Below are 16,549 nucleotides of genomic sequence, written 5' to 3' on the forward strand. Positions count from 1 at the left end.
GGGTCCCCCCCCCCCGGCCCCACCCCCCCCCCCCGATAGCAGAACAGCCTCCCAAATCATCGGTGCATCAGTTAGGCCCTTGTCTCCCCAAGCCCCACCCATTAGGATTCATCCGGCTCTCCCGCTGTCTACCTGTGATCCAGGGCAGAACCGGGAGCCCTCGCTGGGGACAGAGCCCATCATCACGTGGAAGGACTTCCAGAAGACCATGCCCTGGGAGATTGTCATTCTGGTGGGAGGAGGCTATGCTCTGGCTTCTGGCAGTAAGGTAACTCTTGAATTCTGTTCTTCTTGGGCCAAAGATTTTTTAAGCAGCTTTCCCTGATGAGTCGTTTTGATTCTGGGAGGAAGATTCATAGGCACCGAGGGAACAGTAGAGCCAGGCGTGGATCCCCTGCCCTGCCCCGAGCCTCTAAGCCGGTGCTGCTGAGATCAGCCGTGCTAGGGAGTCACTCCCACCTCACTCACCGGCCCACACTGCCACAGGCAAAAGATTGACTGCACTTTACAGCCATGTCCTTCGGGGCATTTGACGGTGGTGGGAGATGTGTCTCTAAGGGTCCAGAGACACCCCACACCTACACACAGCCAGCTGTCCCTCCCTCGGTCAGTCCACATGCTTATGTTGAGCCCCTTTGGAGAATGTATGCTAAAGCTGACGTAAATGCTATTCATAGGCCCTGATTTTCTGATTGGGAGGAATTGGGATGCGACCTTATAAAAGGGGCTGGTGGGAAATAGTTGAATTTCCTAAAGTGTTAGCCTTTCCTGAAATAGGAAACGATCCCCCAAATGAATCAGGTTCACACTGTTTCTCCCTTGACTTTCGCTATATTCATTAACTTGGCTCACTTTTTGACTGCCCATTCGTTGAAGGTCAAGGCTATCTGCATCAGTAATAATATCACAGAATCCTCCACTTGGAAGGAACCTTGGAGGACACCGAGTCTGATCTCCTACCCAGTTGAGAGAATTCCAACCCCTGGGCTTGGACCCCACCAGTGACAGAGCACTCCCTGAGCAGGGAACAAAGAATTGTTCTTTACTTTTAGCTCAGATCTTCTATATGTCTTCCACTCTTGGCTCTGGCTCTGTCCTCTGGAACCCCACCCTAGGTAATAATTATTAAAGTCATAAAAAGTTATTAGATCCCCTTAGACCTTTTTTTTCCCCCCCCAACAAAAACTCCCTAATTCCTTCAACCATTCTTCAAGAAGTAGTGACCCCTTACCATGCTGGCCTCTCTCCTCAGCCTCACGACACTTTGCCCTTGGCCTTATTTAAACGTGGTCCAGAGGTGGTCAGTCTACTGCAGAGTAAAGCAGTCATATTACCCAAGCCCCATCTCTCACCTCTGATCCAAGCACCAATCTGTATTTATATGGAAGCTTTTATAAGGCTTCACTGGCACTCATGTCAACATTTATATTGAAATTGCAGCCAACTAAAACCCTCATTCTTAGCCACTATTAAACGTCCCATCTTTCAGCCAATCCTGTATATGTGCTGTTGGTATTTCTAATTCCAAGTTCTAAATATCATACTTATCTTTATTGAATTTCAGTTGTTAGTTTTGGCCCCTGAGTCTAGCCTGGAAAGATTTTTTTTTTAACCAAAGTTTTGTATGTATTACAGATAGCATAGTTGATATTTCTGTAAAATCTACTGACTCTACTAATTTAATAATATAATTCAAGTGTGATATAGGTGATTCCTACCGAGTTTGAAATAATTTCAGTCTTGACATGAGGAAAATCCAATGTAAAATGTTTTAGTATCAAGGTTTAAAAAAAAAAACAAAAGACTTCCTTTGTTGTGCTTTTTTCTAACTTGGCAATCTAATTTATCAATTTATTTCAAATTACAATATAAAATAGCTTCTGGAAAAATTTGCTATTAAATTTTTTTCATGTTACTTCTGAGTACTATCTGGATAATGTGATCAGTGGAACTCCATTTCTTTATAAGTACTGTTTCCACTCAGCTAACTGCTCTTCCTCTCCTTTGTCCAGTGGGTACGGTTTAATGTGCTATAAGAGGTAACAATCACAGAGTTCCTGTCGGCCCCAAAGCTCTGTACCAACCATGAATTGCTGTAGTCCCCACATGTTGGATTTGCAGCTCACAGGCAGTGGAGCAAAAGGAGAAAAGAAAGTGCTCCCAGGGGGCATCTGCCTTCAGCTCAGGTCATGATCCCAGGGTCCTGGGATGAAGCCCCACATCGTAGTTGGGCTCTCTGCTCAGCAGGGAGCCTCCTTCTCCCTCTCCCTCTGCCTGCCGCTCCCCCTGCTTGTGCTCTGACAAATAAATAATATCTTAAAAAAAAAAGAAAGAAAATGTTCCCAGGTAAAATGGCCACAGCAGAGATCAAATAGCCTTTGGTGAATTCGGAAAAGGGGAGAAAAATCAGCCTGCTGGTAATGTGGTGAGGCTGTCTCTAATAGTAAAATATGAGTAGGACTTAAGAGCTTGAGGAATCATAAAATGTCTCACCTTGCTTTGGGCCCTACTCTCCAGGTCTGTAGTGCATTGGCAGTCTCTAGGGTAAGCAGGAAAAGTTAGAGCACGTCAGCCATAGAAGGGAGAGGAGGAGGCAGGGAGGGCCAGCGAATGCATATGACAACGTGAGGTTTTTAGTACAAAAACTCAACTGTGTCCTTTAATTTTCTGAAGGAGGGAGGGATCTTCACTATTGACAAAGGAACAACTTCTAACCAAAGAAGTTATTCCAAGTGGGAAATATTCATTTATTGGAGATCTATATAAATTTTGCTAACGGAAAAGGTTCAAGAGTGGCACCATGCCTTCATATCTTGTGTCGTGAAAAAGCACTGGTGGACTGTAGATCCTGATGTCAGCCATGATGAGATTGAACCTGAAACAGGCCGGACCGCCATGACCAGCTTTGTGGGCCAGCCAGGTGGCACCCTCCCACTGAGTGCGGATAGACTGGGACTCCCTCTATGTAAAGCTTCTAATGTTCAGCCCTGCCCACTGACTCCCCACAAGCCACAGGAAAGGTTACTGTCCAAAGATGTTGATAATCTTCCCCCCTTTCACAGGTGATGAGAGCTAGATTTCAAAAGGAGAATTCAGGATTACATTGGGGAGTCTGTGTCAAAATCACTGCTGACTGGATGCACAGAGTGAGAATGTCAGAGGCTGGAGAGAGTAATAAGATTGAAGTTGAAGGGCCCGTTGCCCCAAAGATCTCCAGCCCCTGCCAAGCCGTCATGGCAGAATCCTGAGAAGAATCATAGCCATTAGGATGGACAGCTCTCCATGCGCTGTGATGACTGCCCAGGAAACCCTAAGACTGAATGTTACTACAATCATAAAGAATTTTCTGGGCTGTAAAAATGATTCCATCATCAAATCAGTAATGCTTCTGGGTCCAGTCTGCCTGAAAATAGGATGGCAAATTAGATGCCTCCTAGTGGTTCCTTCCAGCCCCCCAACATCCCTGACCTCCTGGAGTCTAAGAATTCCATGGAGAATGTGTTCTTCCTCCTCTCTTCTTACTGTATCACCCGTCTCCCTGTAGAGCTCTGGCCTCTCCACGTGGATTGGGCACCAGATGTTGTCTCTGAGTGGCCTCCCACCGTGGGCTGTCACCCTTTTGGCATGCATCCTGGTGTCCATTGTCACAGAGTTTGTGAGCAACCCAGCCACCATCACCATCTTCCTGCCCATCCTATGCAGCCTGGTGAGTAGGGCAGGGCCCCCAGATGTCTGGAGGGGTTGCCCCGGGCCCAGGGAGCAGCTCCCCAGCTGTACTCTCTCCTCTGGTCATTGCCAGACCTCAATGATTGGTCTCCAGCCGTAGTTTGGAAATGAAGTGTTTCAAATTTGATAGATAGACAGACAGACAGATAAATGGTAGCAAGGGCTCTAGAAACCCTTTTCTGAAAGACTAGGATTAGTTTAGAGGCAGTCCTGAATGGAAACAAGAATGCACAGAATATCCTTAAAACCCTAGGATTCCAATTCCTCACAATCATCATTTCTTTCTCTCCTAAGACCTAAGAGTAGGGCCAGAGGAATAACTACAGAAAATGGGGGCAAAATGCTCCCAGAGGTACACTCAGCTGTAAAGACCAAGACCACAGCTCTATCATCACCACCTCCCCCCAGTTTCTCAGTCCAGGGGGTCTGAGAATTGAGGCAATGCCAGCCTCATCTCATGGTCTCAGAACAATTTGTTATTCATGAATGAGAGGAGGGGAGCAACTCCCAGATCTCAGCCTGGCTAAGCAGGCCCCGAGGTAACGGACCAGACACAATGCTGCATCTGTCCCATTAGTGAGGGGAAACCTATCAAATGAAGGCTCCTCCCCATCCCCAACAAAATGATATCCTTCTGCTTTAACCCCAGACTACCCCCAGCCACTGTCTTTGCTCTTTGCTCAGGTGTCTCCTTCCAACCGCTCCCTCCATCATCTCATTTGTGTGAGCCTTGGCGTGCACTTAGTTAAAACTCAGCAACACTGAGGGCAAGACCATGGGTTTCAATCCCATACAAAGCAAACATCACCTAGAAAAACACCTTAGTTCTGCACCCCAAGGATGAGGGACCCCTACCTCAACCCAAGCAGCTCATTCATGAGATTTGAGTTTGAAGAATGAATCTCTCAGCTAAAGGATAAAATCAGACCAGCACCAAGAAATCAAACATCCCTTCTAGGAAGAAACTCAGAGCCCATGTTTCCATGGGAGTGAGCAGCATGAGCCCCTTGAGTAGTGATTTAACTGCCCTCAGCACATGATAACCAGCCAAGGTTAGCCAAAGTCAAGCCACCTTTTAAAGCATGTTTGTGATGTGAAGCCCAAGAAATGAGAGCTGCATCTCAACGCTGATGTTTCTGTGAATTCTCTCTTCTCCTAGTCTGAAACGCTGCACATTAATCCACTCTACACTCTGATCCCAGTCACCATGTGCATCTCGTTTGCAGTAATGCTGCCCGTGGGCAATCCCCCCAACGCCATTGTCTTCAGCTATGGGCATTGCCAGATCAAAGATATGGTAAGTCGTGGATGCCCTCTTCCTACTGTGAGGACAGGGACGAGTGGCTCCACAGCCTTCTCCTGAGGCTTATCATTTTGTAGCAGTGTCTGTGATCTGTCAACACTCAGTCTAGTGTGGTCGAAACAATGGTGCTGGCAAAAAGGCCTTCAGCTGGTCCACAAGCACCAAGAATAGCAAGAATATGCTCTCCCACCCTTCCGGGAGAAAGCGGGTACACAGACAGAGACAGCTGGAACAGACCCGAGATGCAGCCCAGGGTGAGAAGGCACAAGGCTCTGCCCCAGTTTCTTCACTGGACCAGGTGGGATGTTCATTGCAAAAGCTGCCAGTTTACTCATAGAAGGGAAGTAGGAGAAACTGTAGGAACCTAGGGTGAAAGGTCTGAGGGGACAGGACCCTCCGTCGAACGCAAGAAGCCCGAGGCAACAATGGCAAAATGAAGCACCCACACCTCCTTTCCTAGTTCTCAGCTGGACTCCCACAAGATGGCTGAGGAGACATCTGGTCAGATTGTAGTGTTGGGCCTATTTACCCTCGACCCCTCAACCTATACTCACTGCTGTGCTCCTGGATATCCAGGCCACTGGGGGAAAGATGAAAACCACTCCTAATTACTGGGGCTGGGCTGTCTGAAATAGGGCTCAGTCCCCCTTCCCGAGGGTCTCACACATTCAGCAGCCCTGTAAATAGCAAACGGAGGAAAGGGAGAGCGTCAGGCTGGTCGCAGATATTCAGATCCTTTCTACCATTCAAACCACTCATCGAAGTCATCTGTAATACTTCAGGGAAGGGAGGGCACAGCTATGGCCCCCCCCTCCCCCTCATCTCTTATTGCACAACCCTGTCTGCTCAAGAGTTGAGCTCGGTCCCAACTCTCCTGTCCCCCCACTTCCTCTTCTGGGCACCCCCACCACTCACCCCCGCCCCCTGCCACCATCTTTTCTGGAATCAGGTGATCAAAGACAGTGCCTTTCAAAGGTACCAGATGACAAGAAGTAAGCCAGTCGTGGGTTCTATTCCCAGCCCGGCAGACCTGAGACCTCCATTTCCTCATCTGCGTAAGATAGGGGTTCCAACTAGAAACTCTGCGTGGTTCCTTTCAGCTCTAAATGACTTGAATTCAGCCCCTTTAAAACCTGCCTCCTCTGGCTAGGGGACGTGGGCAGTTCTCCACGCCCAAAGCCCAGGTAGCCAGGATGATTAGTAAGTCCAGGGCTCTGGCCAGAAAGCAGAGAAGCAACACATCTAGTCACTTGCTTGGAACATTCATTCTCCCTCACAGCTTTCCCAACTCAGTGCCAGCTAGTGGACCCGTGGTGGCTACAGCGGTGTGCTTCGTTCCTCCCTTGTAGGCTGCCAGCCATCCTTACCGTCCTTTTTTCCAACTGGCCTGGCTCTGCCAGCCATCATCCCTCACACCCCCTCAGCCTGTGTCAATCCCACAGCAGAAATGGGAGGGTTCAGGGTCATGGACGTGACATTCCCTCAGCAGAAAGAAGCAAAGCTAGCGTGTGTCACCCTCCCATGGAAGGAAGGGCTGAGCAGAGGCAGCTGACCTGGTTCTCCAGGTGAACCCAAGGGACACTACTTTCCATACGCTGTTCCTTTGGGAAGGAAAAAACAGTGCACAGTGGCAAAGGCTTCGTAGGATAGCGCCTCTCCTACGGGTCCCCTATGTGTCAGCACCATAAAGGCTCCAAGAAGTTCCTGCCTTAATGCATTTCCCTATCATGTAGCTACAGGATCCTTGCGTATAACAACTCTTAACATTCTAAGACCTGGTGTTCCAAGTACACGCCTTCCAGGCCTCCACTTGGGAGCGAGAACCCACGTGGAGATGGTTCTACTGGCCTCTCCCATCCTTCCACAGTCCCGAACTACCCTTGGAGGCAACCCTACAGATCCCAGGCAGTGACTGAACAGATCAGGGCCAAGGCGTGGGTGGGGGGCACAGAGAGGAGCACTAGGGGATCTGTGCTGCTGCCTGCTCAGTGACTTACGGTGGGCTGGTTTGTGTCCTGTAGGTGAAAGCTGGCCTGGGGGTCAATGTCATTGGCCTGGTGATCGTCATGGTGGCCATTAACACATGGGGAGTTAGCCTCTTCCACTTGGACACTTACCCAGCCTGGGCGAAGGTCAGTAACATCACTGATCAGGCCTAACACAAGTGGGCAAATGGTCCAACTGAAGAAGCTGCCAGCACCTAACAGAATCTGACCAAGAGGCCAAGAAAGCCACCAGGAGCACACAACCAACACCAGGAGATTCCACCACCTGCCACCTCAAGTGAAGTGCAGCAAGTCTCCGACAATCAAAACACATGCTTGGATGTTAGTGCCTTCTGCTCTGCCCCCGTCCTTAGCACCATAGTTCAGGGAGACCTGTGCTCTTTCTCACTTCCTGTATCTTGGGCTCTCCACTTCTTTCTGAAGACAGGAAGAGAAGACCTTAGTTGCCCCTGAGAGGCTAAGCCTCACACACTAGCCTCACTAGGTTTATTCTTAATATCTGAACCCCTTTTTAGGAACTGAAGGGGAAATCCAAATCATTCTACCTACACACAGATAATGAAGCCAGGTACATCTCCTCTTTCAGAGGAAAATCTCCCCCAGAATTTTCTCTTCAGTGTTTCCATCCTAAGCTCTTACCACAAAAAGGCAATCTTGTAAGTCGTCTTTGTGGCAATCAGTACTCTTTTATCATTACTTAAGCATCTCCCTTCAATGGCTTCTCTTTACCTTTGGCACCAAATTCCCATAAGGAAACAGCGTTCTCCCTTGGAAAGGCGCTGGCAGGGTTCTCTTTGTCAAAGGAAAAGTAGAGGAAGAAGACACATTGAAGTTAGCACAGGTATCCCCCGCTCTTCAGAAGTTCTAGTTACACCACTTCACTTTTACAAAAGACCTACGTCAGTACCTGTTTTCGCTAACCGAAAGAAATCTGAGGAGGATTTTCAGGTTTATGAGAACCTGGTTCTCAGCACTGGTTTTGCAGCGAGCCCTTAGAGGAGCAGTGCGCAACCTGAGCAGCTAGAGTGGTGCCACCATGCCCCCTCCCAGGAAACAACACCCAGCATCTCAGCATCCAGCTGCCAGAGCTGTGAACATCTGGGCTTTATCTTTATTTTGTGCCCCCGTTAGCAAGTGTCCTAAGGTATCAGAGAAGCCTAAGAGAGGTTCCTTTTTGAGTCTGCGAATGCTCAAATATTTTTCCATATAAATGAATGGTAACTGCTGCTTTGCTCGATGCCATTTCAGCTTACAAAAGATTTCATAGGAATGATCTACTTTTGGATAGCGGGGGACACCTGTCTCTCTCATCACTTACCACTAATCCTCAATACCACTGCACTGGTTCAGTTGGGAGGGAGAAAAAATTCTCATACCTGTCTTATTAATGAGGCCAAAACTATCATTAAGACCACAGTACTATTAATGATATCTGACTAGCTTTCTTCTGGATGTAATGAGGAGTTCGTTCCTGAGAAGACAAGTACAGAAAGTTCCAAACGCATCAGTCACTTTCTACAAGTCAGCTCCTTGAGGGGAGAGAAGATGTCTTATGTTCCTGAAAGTCTCCAGCAACTTATACAATATAGTAAACTAACTACTCAATAAATGTTGCCCGTGAAAAAAATCACTTCGGAAATCAAGGCCTCCTGCTTCCTCCTGAAAACCACGCCATTCTCCCCACGACACATGTCCTTGCTGTATGACTGGATATAGCTCCCAAGCCCCCCGCCAGCTTGTAGGCAATACATAGTTCTGACTTCTACCACCAGTTCCTTGCTAAATCGGTCTTATTGGATAAGGAATACCCCACAGTTACTCCATTCTTTTAATTGATTTTAAGTTACTATTGATAGCATGGGCAGTTTTCCCACACAATAACTTATCAATAAAGTCACTCCCTTAGTTTATCAAGTATCTGTGAGTTCTAAAATTTCTTTTGTGCCGGCCAACACTTGCATGCTCTGACCACAGCACAACTGACCAGATTTAACCACGGACATTACTGCTTCTGCCCTATCAACTGGCTTAGGCCACGTTATCTGACTCCTTATAAAAAAAATAAAGACCTACTGAGCCCAAATAAAATACTAGTGTTATGTACACTGTAGCTGGTTTGATCGAGTCAGCATCTTGACAGTTATTTTGCTATAAAATGTTCAGAAAAGTCAGGGTGTTCTCATATTGTCAAGCTGCCAAACTGTCAACTGTCTGACCCATTACAGAACTTAGCCACCAAGCCTCTAGTCACATTAAGACAAAGGTGCAAATAATAAGATTCCGGGAGTATAGATAAGTAAAAAGAGAAAGAAGAGGTGACTTAGAATTAAGCGGACTCAGAATTCCTGGCCACTGCTCCTCATTCGAGAACCTCACTCAGTCCTAAAGGGAAGCAGTGCAACTCCCCTCCGCGGCTGCAGCCAGATGCTCCGAAGGGCTAGTGCACTCAGTTTAGAAAGAGCATTTACTTCCGACGGCTCCACCGACTCTTCCCAAGAGCAGCACTCTTCCTTCCCAAAGCCAGAGGGCAGGCTAACCAAGCCGGCTCCTTCCAGTGACAGAAAATGGCAGCGATGACTAACAACTCCTGTCATCTAAAATCACTCCACTGGTGGACAGTAAGTAAGGGCTCACCTTAGTATTAGTAGTCTTAGGGTTTCTTGCAAATATATTCTAATTTGATTTTTATCTTCTAATATCACAACACTATATGGATGGAAAGCAGTAATGATCATCTATACCAGCTCATTTTATAGATGACTGAGAAATGAAGACATTAAGTTTAGTTGCACCTTATTTTCAAGTCAATTACATATCAAACTTGCTTAATTGCCTATGAAAATTGCCTTTGACATTCCTTTAAGTCACCCATGAAGTACATGGTACAATCTTTTATATTAGGATTTACATGGCAAAGACTCATGAACCATCTTTTAGTAAATAAAAGATAGCTAGTTTTCCCTCAGAAATGTCAGAATAAATCTGTTTCTTCAGTTGAATACCAAATAATGCAGTTGGCTTCACACTTAGGGACCATGTTTGAAAAATACATCTGGGGGCACCTGGGTGGCTCGGTCAGTTGAGTGTCTGCCTTTGGCTCAGGTCATGACCCCAGGGTCCTGGGACCAAGCCCTGCATCAGGCTCCCTGCTCAGTAAGGAGTCTGCCCTTCCTCTCCCTCTGCCCCTACCTCCCGCTCATGCTCTCTGTCTCAAATAAAATCTTTAAAAAAAAGAGAGAAGAAAAGAAAAAGTACATCTAAACATTAGAATAACTCTCAGTATAGCAAAATGTTCAAACCACTGGCACACAAAGGCCAGAGAAAACCCTAGTACACAGGTAACCCATCCTGCGGCTGCCCTCACTAAACGAATTCCAAGCACGACTGCCCGGCCATTTACATGGTGACTCTTTCTTGTCCCGATGCTGTACAGCTGTACATGCAGGAATGATGCAACCACACTGCCCTTTTCATAAGGCTTTGCCACTTGGGCAATGATCCAAGCAGACCACGGCTCAAGCTTTGCAATGCCCCACCCTGTTCACTTTCCATAAAACCCCACTGTTCTGTCATTTCCCAGCGCCTTGCAAAAAAAATGTACTTGACTAAATTATGATGCACGGAGATTTAGAAAAGGTATAGACTAAACATGAAAATCTAAGTGTCACAAACTCCCCTATTAAGACCGGGCAAGATCTCAAAATATGTTCCCTTCACCACCCTGTTGCCTTCCACAAGGCCCTAACAGTCACTAGGGAAAAAAGAACTCATTCATGAGTAAGGAATGGAAATGCTATGTGCAGAGTCCAAGATGGGACTCCAGTACAGTCTGTGGTGTTCCTTCCGGGAGAATACCAGAAGAAGTACTAAAAAGGCAAGAGACCTCAGCAGAAAAACAAACACCGGCAGAGTATCTAGGGAGTGAACTGCGTAGTGGAAATGAAAACATTATGCGTGTGTACATATGCTCTACAAACTAGAAAAACCACACACTGCACTTTCTCTGCAGTCCTACAAATGAAAACTGAATAAATGGGTTAGAAAAAATGAAACTGTTCCTTTAAATCAGGAGGTCACTGCCTAATTGCATAAAACACCAAATCAAAAGAAATGTCTAAAGGCATCAATTGGTAACTTCAAGTCCTAAAATATAGCCCCTTTTGATGATTTTAAATACAGTTGTTTGGGTTTTTCTCTCCCTTTGTTTGGGAGGATGATGGTTTAAGGATAAACTTTTCAAGTTCATTGTGTTTATGAAGTTCCCAACATCAATCCTAAAGTCCTATTCTGTACAGTTGGTAACCTTCCTTTTATGATCAGGTATGGCCAAAAGTTTTCTTAAATCACATCAACAGGAGTTTTCAAACAATTTTAAAAGGAGAAGAGTATGTCTTGTTATTCTTCCCATCCCTCTGATGGTTTGTGAGGCAAAAGTCCCTACAAAACACCCAGGGAACGCAACTCTTAGTGCCACAATCACACTCACTGCAACCCTCACCCACATTACAAAGTTTCAACCACACCCTAAAATCTGTGATGGTTCTCAGCTCCTCCTCTATCTCAGGGAGGATAATCTCACCTGAGAACTCTGAGCCCCGTTTCGCTGCTGCAAGAACCTAAAACTAGAAGAGGGTACTTGAAGAGTGACCACTGAGGCAGCCTGTTCTCACTGTGTTGCAGTTCACATGAAGGTGAACGCAAGAACGGAGTTGCTGGATGGTTCCCACTGGTAGAAATGAGCCTATTAGCAAAGGGAAGAGTCAGTCATTCCTGAGGAAGCCCTATATCCAAATGAGGTTAGACATAATATAGAGATACTTAATCTCCTACTACCTAAATTACCTTTATCCCTAAAAAGCCACTCTGTAAACGACACACGAGCAATCATGCTACCATATCTGTGACAAGGAATCACACTTTGGAAGCCCCTTTCTAAACCTGTAGCATTTTGAATACCCTCAAAGGTGGTAAACCTTTATCCTTTAAGGCTGTGGTTCATTCTGCTAACAATTCAGTTATTCAAGATCAAATCTTGTGAACCAGGAGGTATGATCAAGGTAGATACTCTAGATTTTCATCAGCAACCAAGAGAGTGACCACAGAATGACAAATTTTGCATGGCTCATAAACTGGTTCCAAAAAAATGACTGCAGAAAAATAAAGTATTCTGACCAAAAGCAGCATGTTTGGACCAATATCTATTATTTATTGGGCAATTTGCAAAGCACTGTGCAACACATCACACACATAATCTCATCTGTTTCTCATGTGAGCCGTGTGAGGTAGATATTGCGTCCACATCTTAGAGAATACAACAGTGTCAAAAAATAAGCCCCTTGCCCATGATCTCACTTCTAGGGTAAAGCCAAAGCATAATATGCTGCTAATCTGTATCACATACCAGGACAAGCTGCCAGAGATAAAACCTATACCCATGAATGAGAGATCCCTGTTTCCAAAGAGAAGCAGAACCCCTTTGTTTTAGAATCACACAGTACCAATGTCATCACTGTCTGAAAAAAAGTGTCTCTAAATTCCTCCTTTCAGTTTATGGATTCTGCTAAAATGTCTTCAGAAATGGCATTATCAGTGAGCTGCCTGCCAAGTCCCTAAAACAAAACACACAATCAAATGGGACTTTATCTAGAGTTAGTGCAATTTATACTGTTAGGGTTTAGTTTATAGCTATACCCTGCACAGATATGTACAGTAACTTTAGGTTCAAAGTTATCACTGTAACAGCAAAAGACAGGAAACCTAACGTTCATCAGTAACAGATTAAATGCGTTATGGTATATCCATTCAATAGAATCTCATGTAGCCAAAAAAGGGAAAGAGGTTTCTTGTTCCTTACATACTGATATGGAATGATCTCCATTAAGGGGGAATAAAAGAGGGGGGAGGGGGGCGAAGGGTGAACTCAATACAGTTTATGATTTGTGTAAAACCCCCCCCACACACACATGTATTTGTTTAGGCAGAGAATCCTTCTCAGAGTATACAGGAGACTGTTAATAGTGCCTGCCTCCAGGAAGAGGAACTAGGAGCTGAAGGACAGGAGTATGAGAGGGCCTTTGCTCTGAATCACTTTTGTATCCTCACCCAGGGTACAAGTGATGTATATAAACATTTAATTTTTTAAAAATGGACTAATTATATATTTGACAAATTACAATGTGATCTTTCTCTTTCTCTCCTTCTTTCTTAAAGTAACAGAAGTTTACTGAATACACTGCAAGGGGGCAACGGGCAGGACAGCAAAGGAGAGACTGCCAAGAGGTGGTGATGAGGGGCCACAGTTATAGGGAGAAGTAAGGGGCTACGGAATTCTCCCTTTTTGGCAATCTCAGGGACCGTGACTGGTTTTAAGTAGCCCATTGGTCGGTTAGGGCCTATGGCTTAATGAGCCTGTATGCATCAGCTCGATGGTCACTGTGGGCCCTTTTGCCTTGCTCAGGTTTCTATTGCTCAAGCCTGTGGCCTAAAAGTGGCCTCTCTGTTCCACCTCGACAGATCAACAATGACAAATCTTTGGCAATTGGGTGGAGGTCTCATCATAGCTTCTTCCTGCTAAATGAGGGACTTAAGAGATGTCCCTACCTATGGGTCAACATACAATGGTGATTTCTGATTGCAGAAAAAAAAAAAAAATCCTCAAAGTTTCTCATGAGAATCGCTATAAAGGTATAATGTAAATACATTTTTAATGTCAAGAGGCATAAAATTTCCTTTACAACTTGTCATTTATCCATCATGTAACGTCAAATGCACCTGTAATCCCCTAAGATAAGTAGGATTCTTTTGAGGGAAAGGAGCCAAATCAAAGACACGATTAAGGAAAAACATGCATACTAGACTATGAATTCTACGGAGGATAAGGGCCATTATTTTACATTTTTAAACTAACTCCCTAGTTCCTGACAGGGTTCTCAGAATATAGTTTCTCAGTTAATGAGTAGTAAATTGATTTACTGATTAAATTAGCACTTATGGAGCTGTCTGACAACAGTATATAATAAGCGGATATATAATTCCGGAGTAACTGGCTTCTGGGCTTTAATTTTAATGACTTTAAAACAACATAATTTAGTACCAAATGTTTAAACACCCATTATAATCGCTAAGCTGTGTAATCAGCATTATTTGTGTCTGATCGGCTATACAAAACTCATCAATTTTTCTTTAGAAAAGAGTAGAAATTCCAAGAATAAAGGAGAGACTACAAATTAAAGGTCACATTTACTAATCTAGCACCATAATTCCAGTCTTAGGCCGTCTCAAGTGGCTGGAAGGAGGAAGGGACGAGGTGAGGAAGTTGGAAAAGGGTGGTTCTTAACTTGTGGCCCCATCTGTGCTCTCAGGCAATGCAGAATCTAACAGGAAAATTGCTGAGGCTGGAATTTAAAACAAAAGCTTTTGGTTCAGATGGTAAGGAGGCCCTCAAGAACAGCAGAATCCATACATCCAGAAGGCAGTGCTGGAGTCCGCCTCATGAACTAGGGGGTTTCTTCTTGGCATCCAAGTCCTTTTTAATTTCTTCTAGTTTTTTAGCCAGGTTTGGTATCTTTAAAGAGAAAAAAGATTATTGTAATTTTGCATCAACTTAATCAATAATCTTTTACTTCTCTTCAACAATAAAGGGTTGTTGCACTAGTCCTTATTTTTCTCTGAAAGTGACCTGCTAAATAGAATTTCTTAGCCTCCTAACTGCATAAGAAGGATCTCAGAAGTTGGAAAGTAACGTATGCTCCCTCCCTGAAAGCCAGATTCTGACTTCTCCTTTTATATACTCACTTAGCACCTCAATCCAGTGCCAAGTAGAAGCTGTACATATAAACAATAAAGGTGATATAAATTAATAAAGCTCCTCCCTAGAAAACCATATAAGTCAAGTGAAGGTTGATAAAGAATTTCTTTTGTCACATTAAAAGCTTCACCACAAACAAATCAAAAGTTAATACCATGTTTCCCTTCCTTCCCTCTTCCCACCCCTTCCCCTTCCTTTCCGTCTCTTTACAGTTTTGTCACCTGGTTTTCAACTTCCCATCTATAAAATGAGGCTAATATAACTCCTCACTTCACAAAACTCTGACCTCCTTAACTGAGCTGCATTATAAAGATCCATCACTAAAATTCTCAGTCATTACTACCACGTAGCGGGTAGTACGCTACCAATTAGTCTTTAAATTCCCACTTATCACATAATTTTCCATAGAACTGTAAGAAGACTCCAACTTAGTAATTAATTACTCTGGGCTAACAAACATAGTTCAGGATCACAAGACCATCTTAAATTGATGGGATTTTGCCCTCTTGTGGTGATAATGGAGGACAGATGCTTCTGTGAGATGTGTTTTTCAAACAATGGAAACTCTTTCTACAAAATTCAGGACATTTTCCTCAGGTCTATGGATTTCATTTATGCTGGAAGGCGTACCTGACTTTAACAAAGACAAATCACTACAAATTTGTGACATGGAATCGGGGTGGATATGGATATGGCCACTTACGTCATAGTTCTGAGCCAGATACATTCCAACCACGTTGCCAAAAGTAAATCCAAGCTGAAAGAATAGAACAGGAAGAGTTACACTGGATACCAAGCTCTGTGCCATCTGATACCAAACCAAACTATATAGACAATAGTCTAAGGAGCTCAGGACAGTTCAAGACCCCAGTTTCCAGTCTAGGGCTAGGCAGTATGAGATTCAGTTTTCTTCTATAAAATAAACACAGAAATACTCTCCCAAAAGGTTAAAGAGCATACAAAAGTGAAAATAAATGGCAGCACTAAACAAATCTACCCTAGATTCTCCCTGTCCCCTCACAACCTCCATAAATACTTAACTGTCAGTTCCAGAAACCTAAGCCAAAGAGATGATTTTGTTGTTGAAAGTAATTTGTTTTTTGTCTTTCTCTCTTTTTTGGTTATAAGTATTGTTACTTCTTGCTACATCAAATTAAAAATATCCCATTAAAAAAAGTACTCAGCTAAACCGTATTATCTTGGACAATGAAGAGATTTTCACAATTCAGTCTCTTCATACCTGAGTCCCAGGATAACGAAGTGATTTTTTCAGGGTCATTCACAACAAAGGAACACAGAACCTAAATTAGATTCACACTCAAAACCGAAAATGTATCATGACAGAAGAGCATGGGAAACGCTGACGTACAACTGAGACAGCATATGGCTTAACACTCTGCCATGGGTGGAACCTAATGGGCAGAACACTTAAGACGGGGGGGGGACAAAGATTCCCTAACCAGCTCTTACTCAGTGAGGAGAGACAGGCATGATTTTTAGAGAACTACAAATGCTTATGCCATTGGGTGACTATTTTCCTGAACAAAACCTGTTTCATGAAAATTTAAAGCACTCCATTCACCACAAAAGAACCGAAGCTCATTAAACTTTGAGTTTAATGATGATCCATTAATTCCCTGAGTTTTTTTCCTCCAATAATTAAGAATCTCCAACGGGATGCCTAATTTCTTTCTTTTTTTTTTTTTT

The 16,549-nt window shown here is 44.3% G+C and overlaps 2 protein-coding genes across 2 annotated transcripts in view; one reads left to right on the top strand and one right to left on the bottom strand.

The window, feature by feature from the left end:
* The window catches only part of SLC13A4 (solute carrier family 13 member 4), a 42,645-nt gene extending 33,700 nt beyond the window's left edge, over positions 1-8,945 (top strand). Inside the window, exons 12-15 of the mRNA XM_081800907.1 lie at positions 43-268; positions 3,545-3,706; positions 4,886-5,023; positions 7,051-8,945. Of these exons, the coding sequence (XP_081657033.1) occupies positions 43-268; positions 3,545-3,706; positions 4,886-5,023; positions 7,051-7,188 (664 nt within the window). The 3' untranslated portion in view covers positions 7,189-8,945. The remainder of the gene's footprint in view (positions 1-42; positions 269-3,544; positions 3,707-4,885; positions 5,024-7,050) is intronic.
* A 3,275-nt stretch (positions 8,946-12,220) lies between these two features.
* Positions 12,221-16,549, bottom strand: part of STMP1 (short transmembrane mitochondrial protein 1) — a 12,213-nt gene continuing 7,884 nt past the window's right edge. The window contains exons 2-3 of the mRNA XM_081800037.1: positions 15,546-15,599; positions 12,221-14,599 (exon numbers count right to left, since the gene is read on the bottom strand). Coding sequence (XP_081656163.1) covers positions 14,525-14,599; positions 15,546-15,599 — 129 coding nt within the window. The 3' untranslated portion in view covers positions 12,221-14,524. The remainder of the gene's footprint in view (positions 14,600-15,545; positions 15,600-16,549) is intronic.

This window comes from Leptonychotes weddellii, chromosome 12, assembly GCF_054177405.1.
Source record: "Leptonychotes weddellii isolate Sample4059 chromosome 12, ASM5417740v2, whole genome shotgun sequence".
Classification (NCBI taxonomy): Eukaryota; Metazoa; Chordata; class Mammalia; order Carnivora; family Phocidae; genus Leptonychotes; species Leptonychotes weddellii.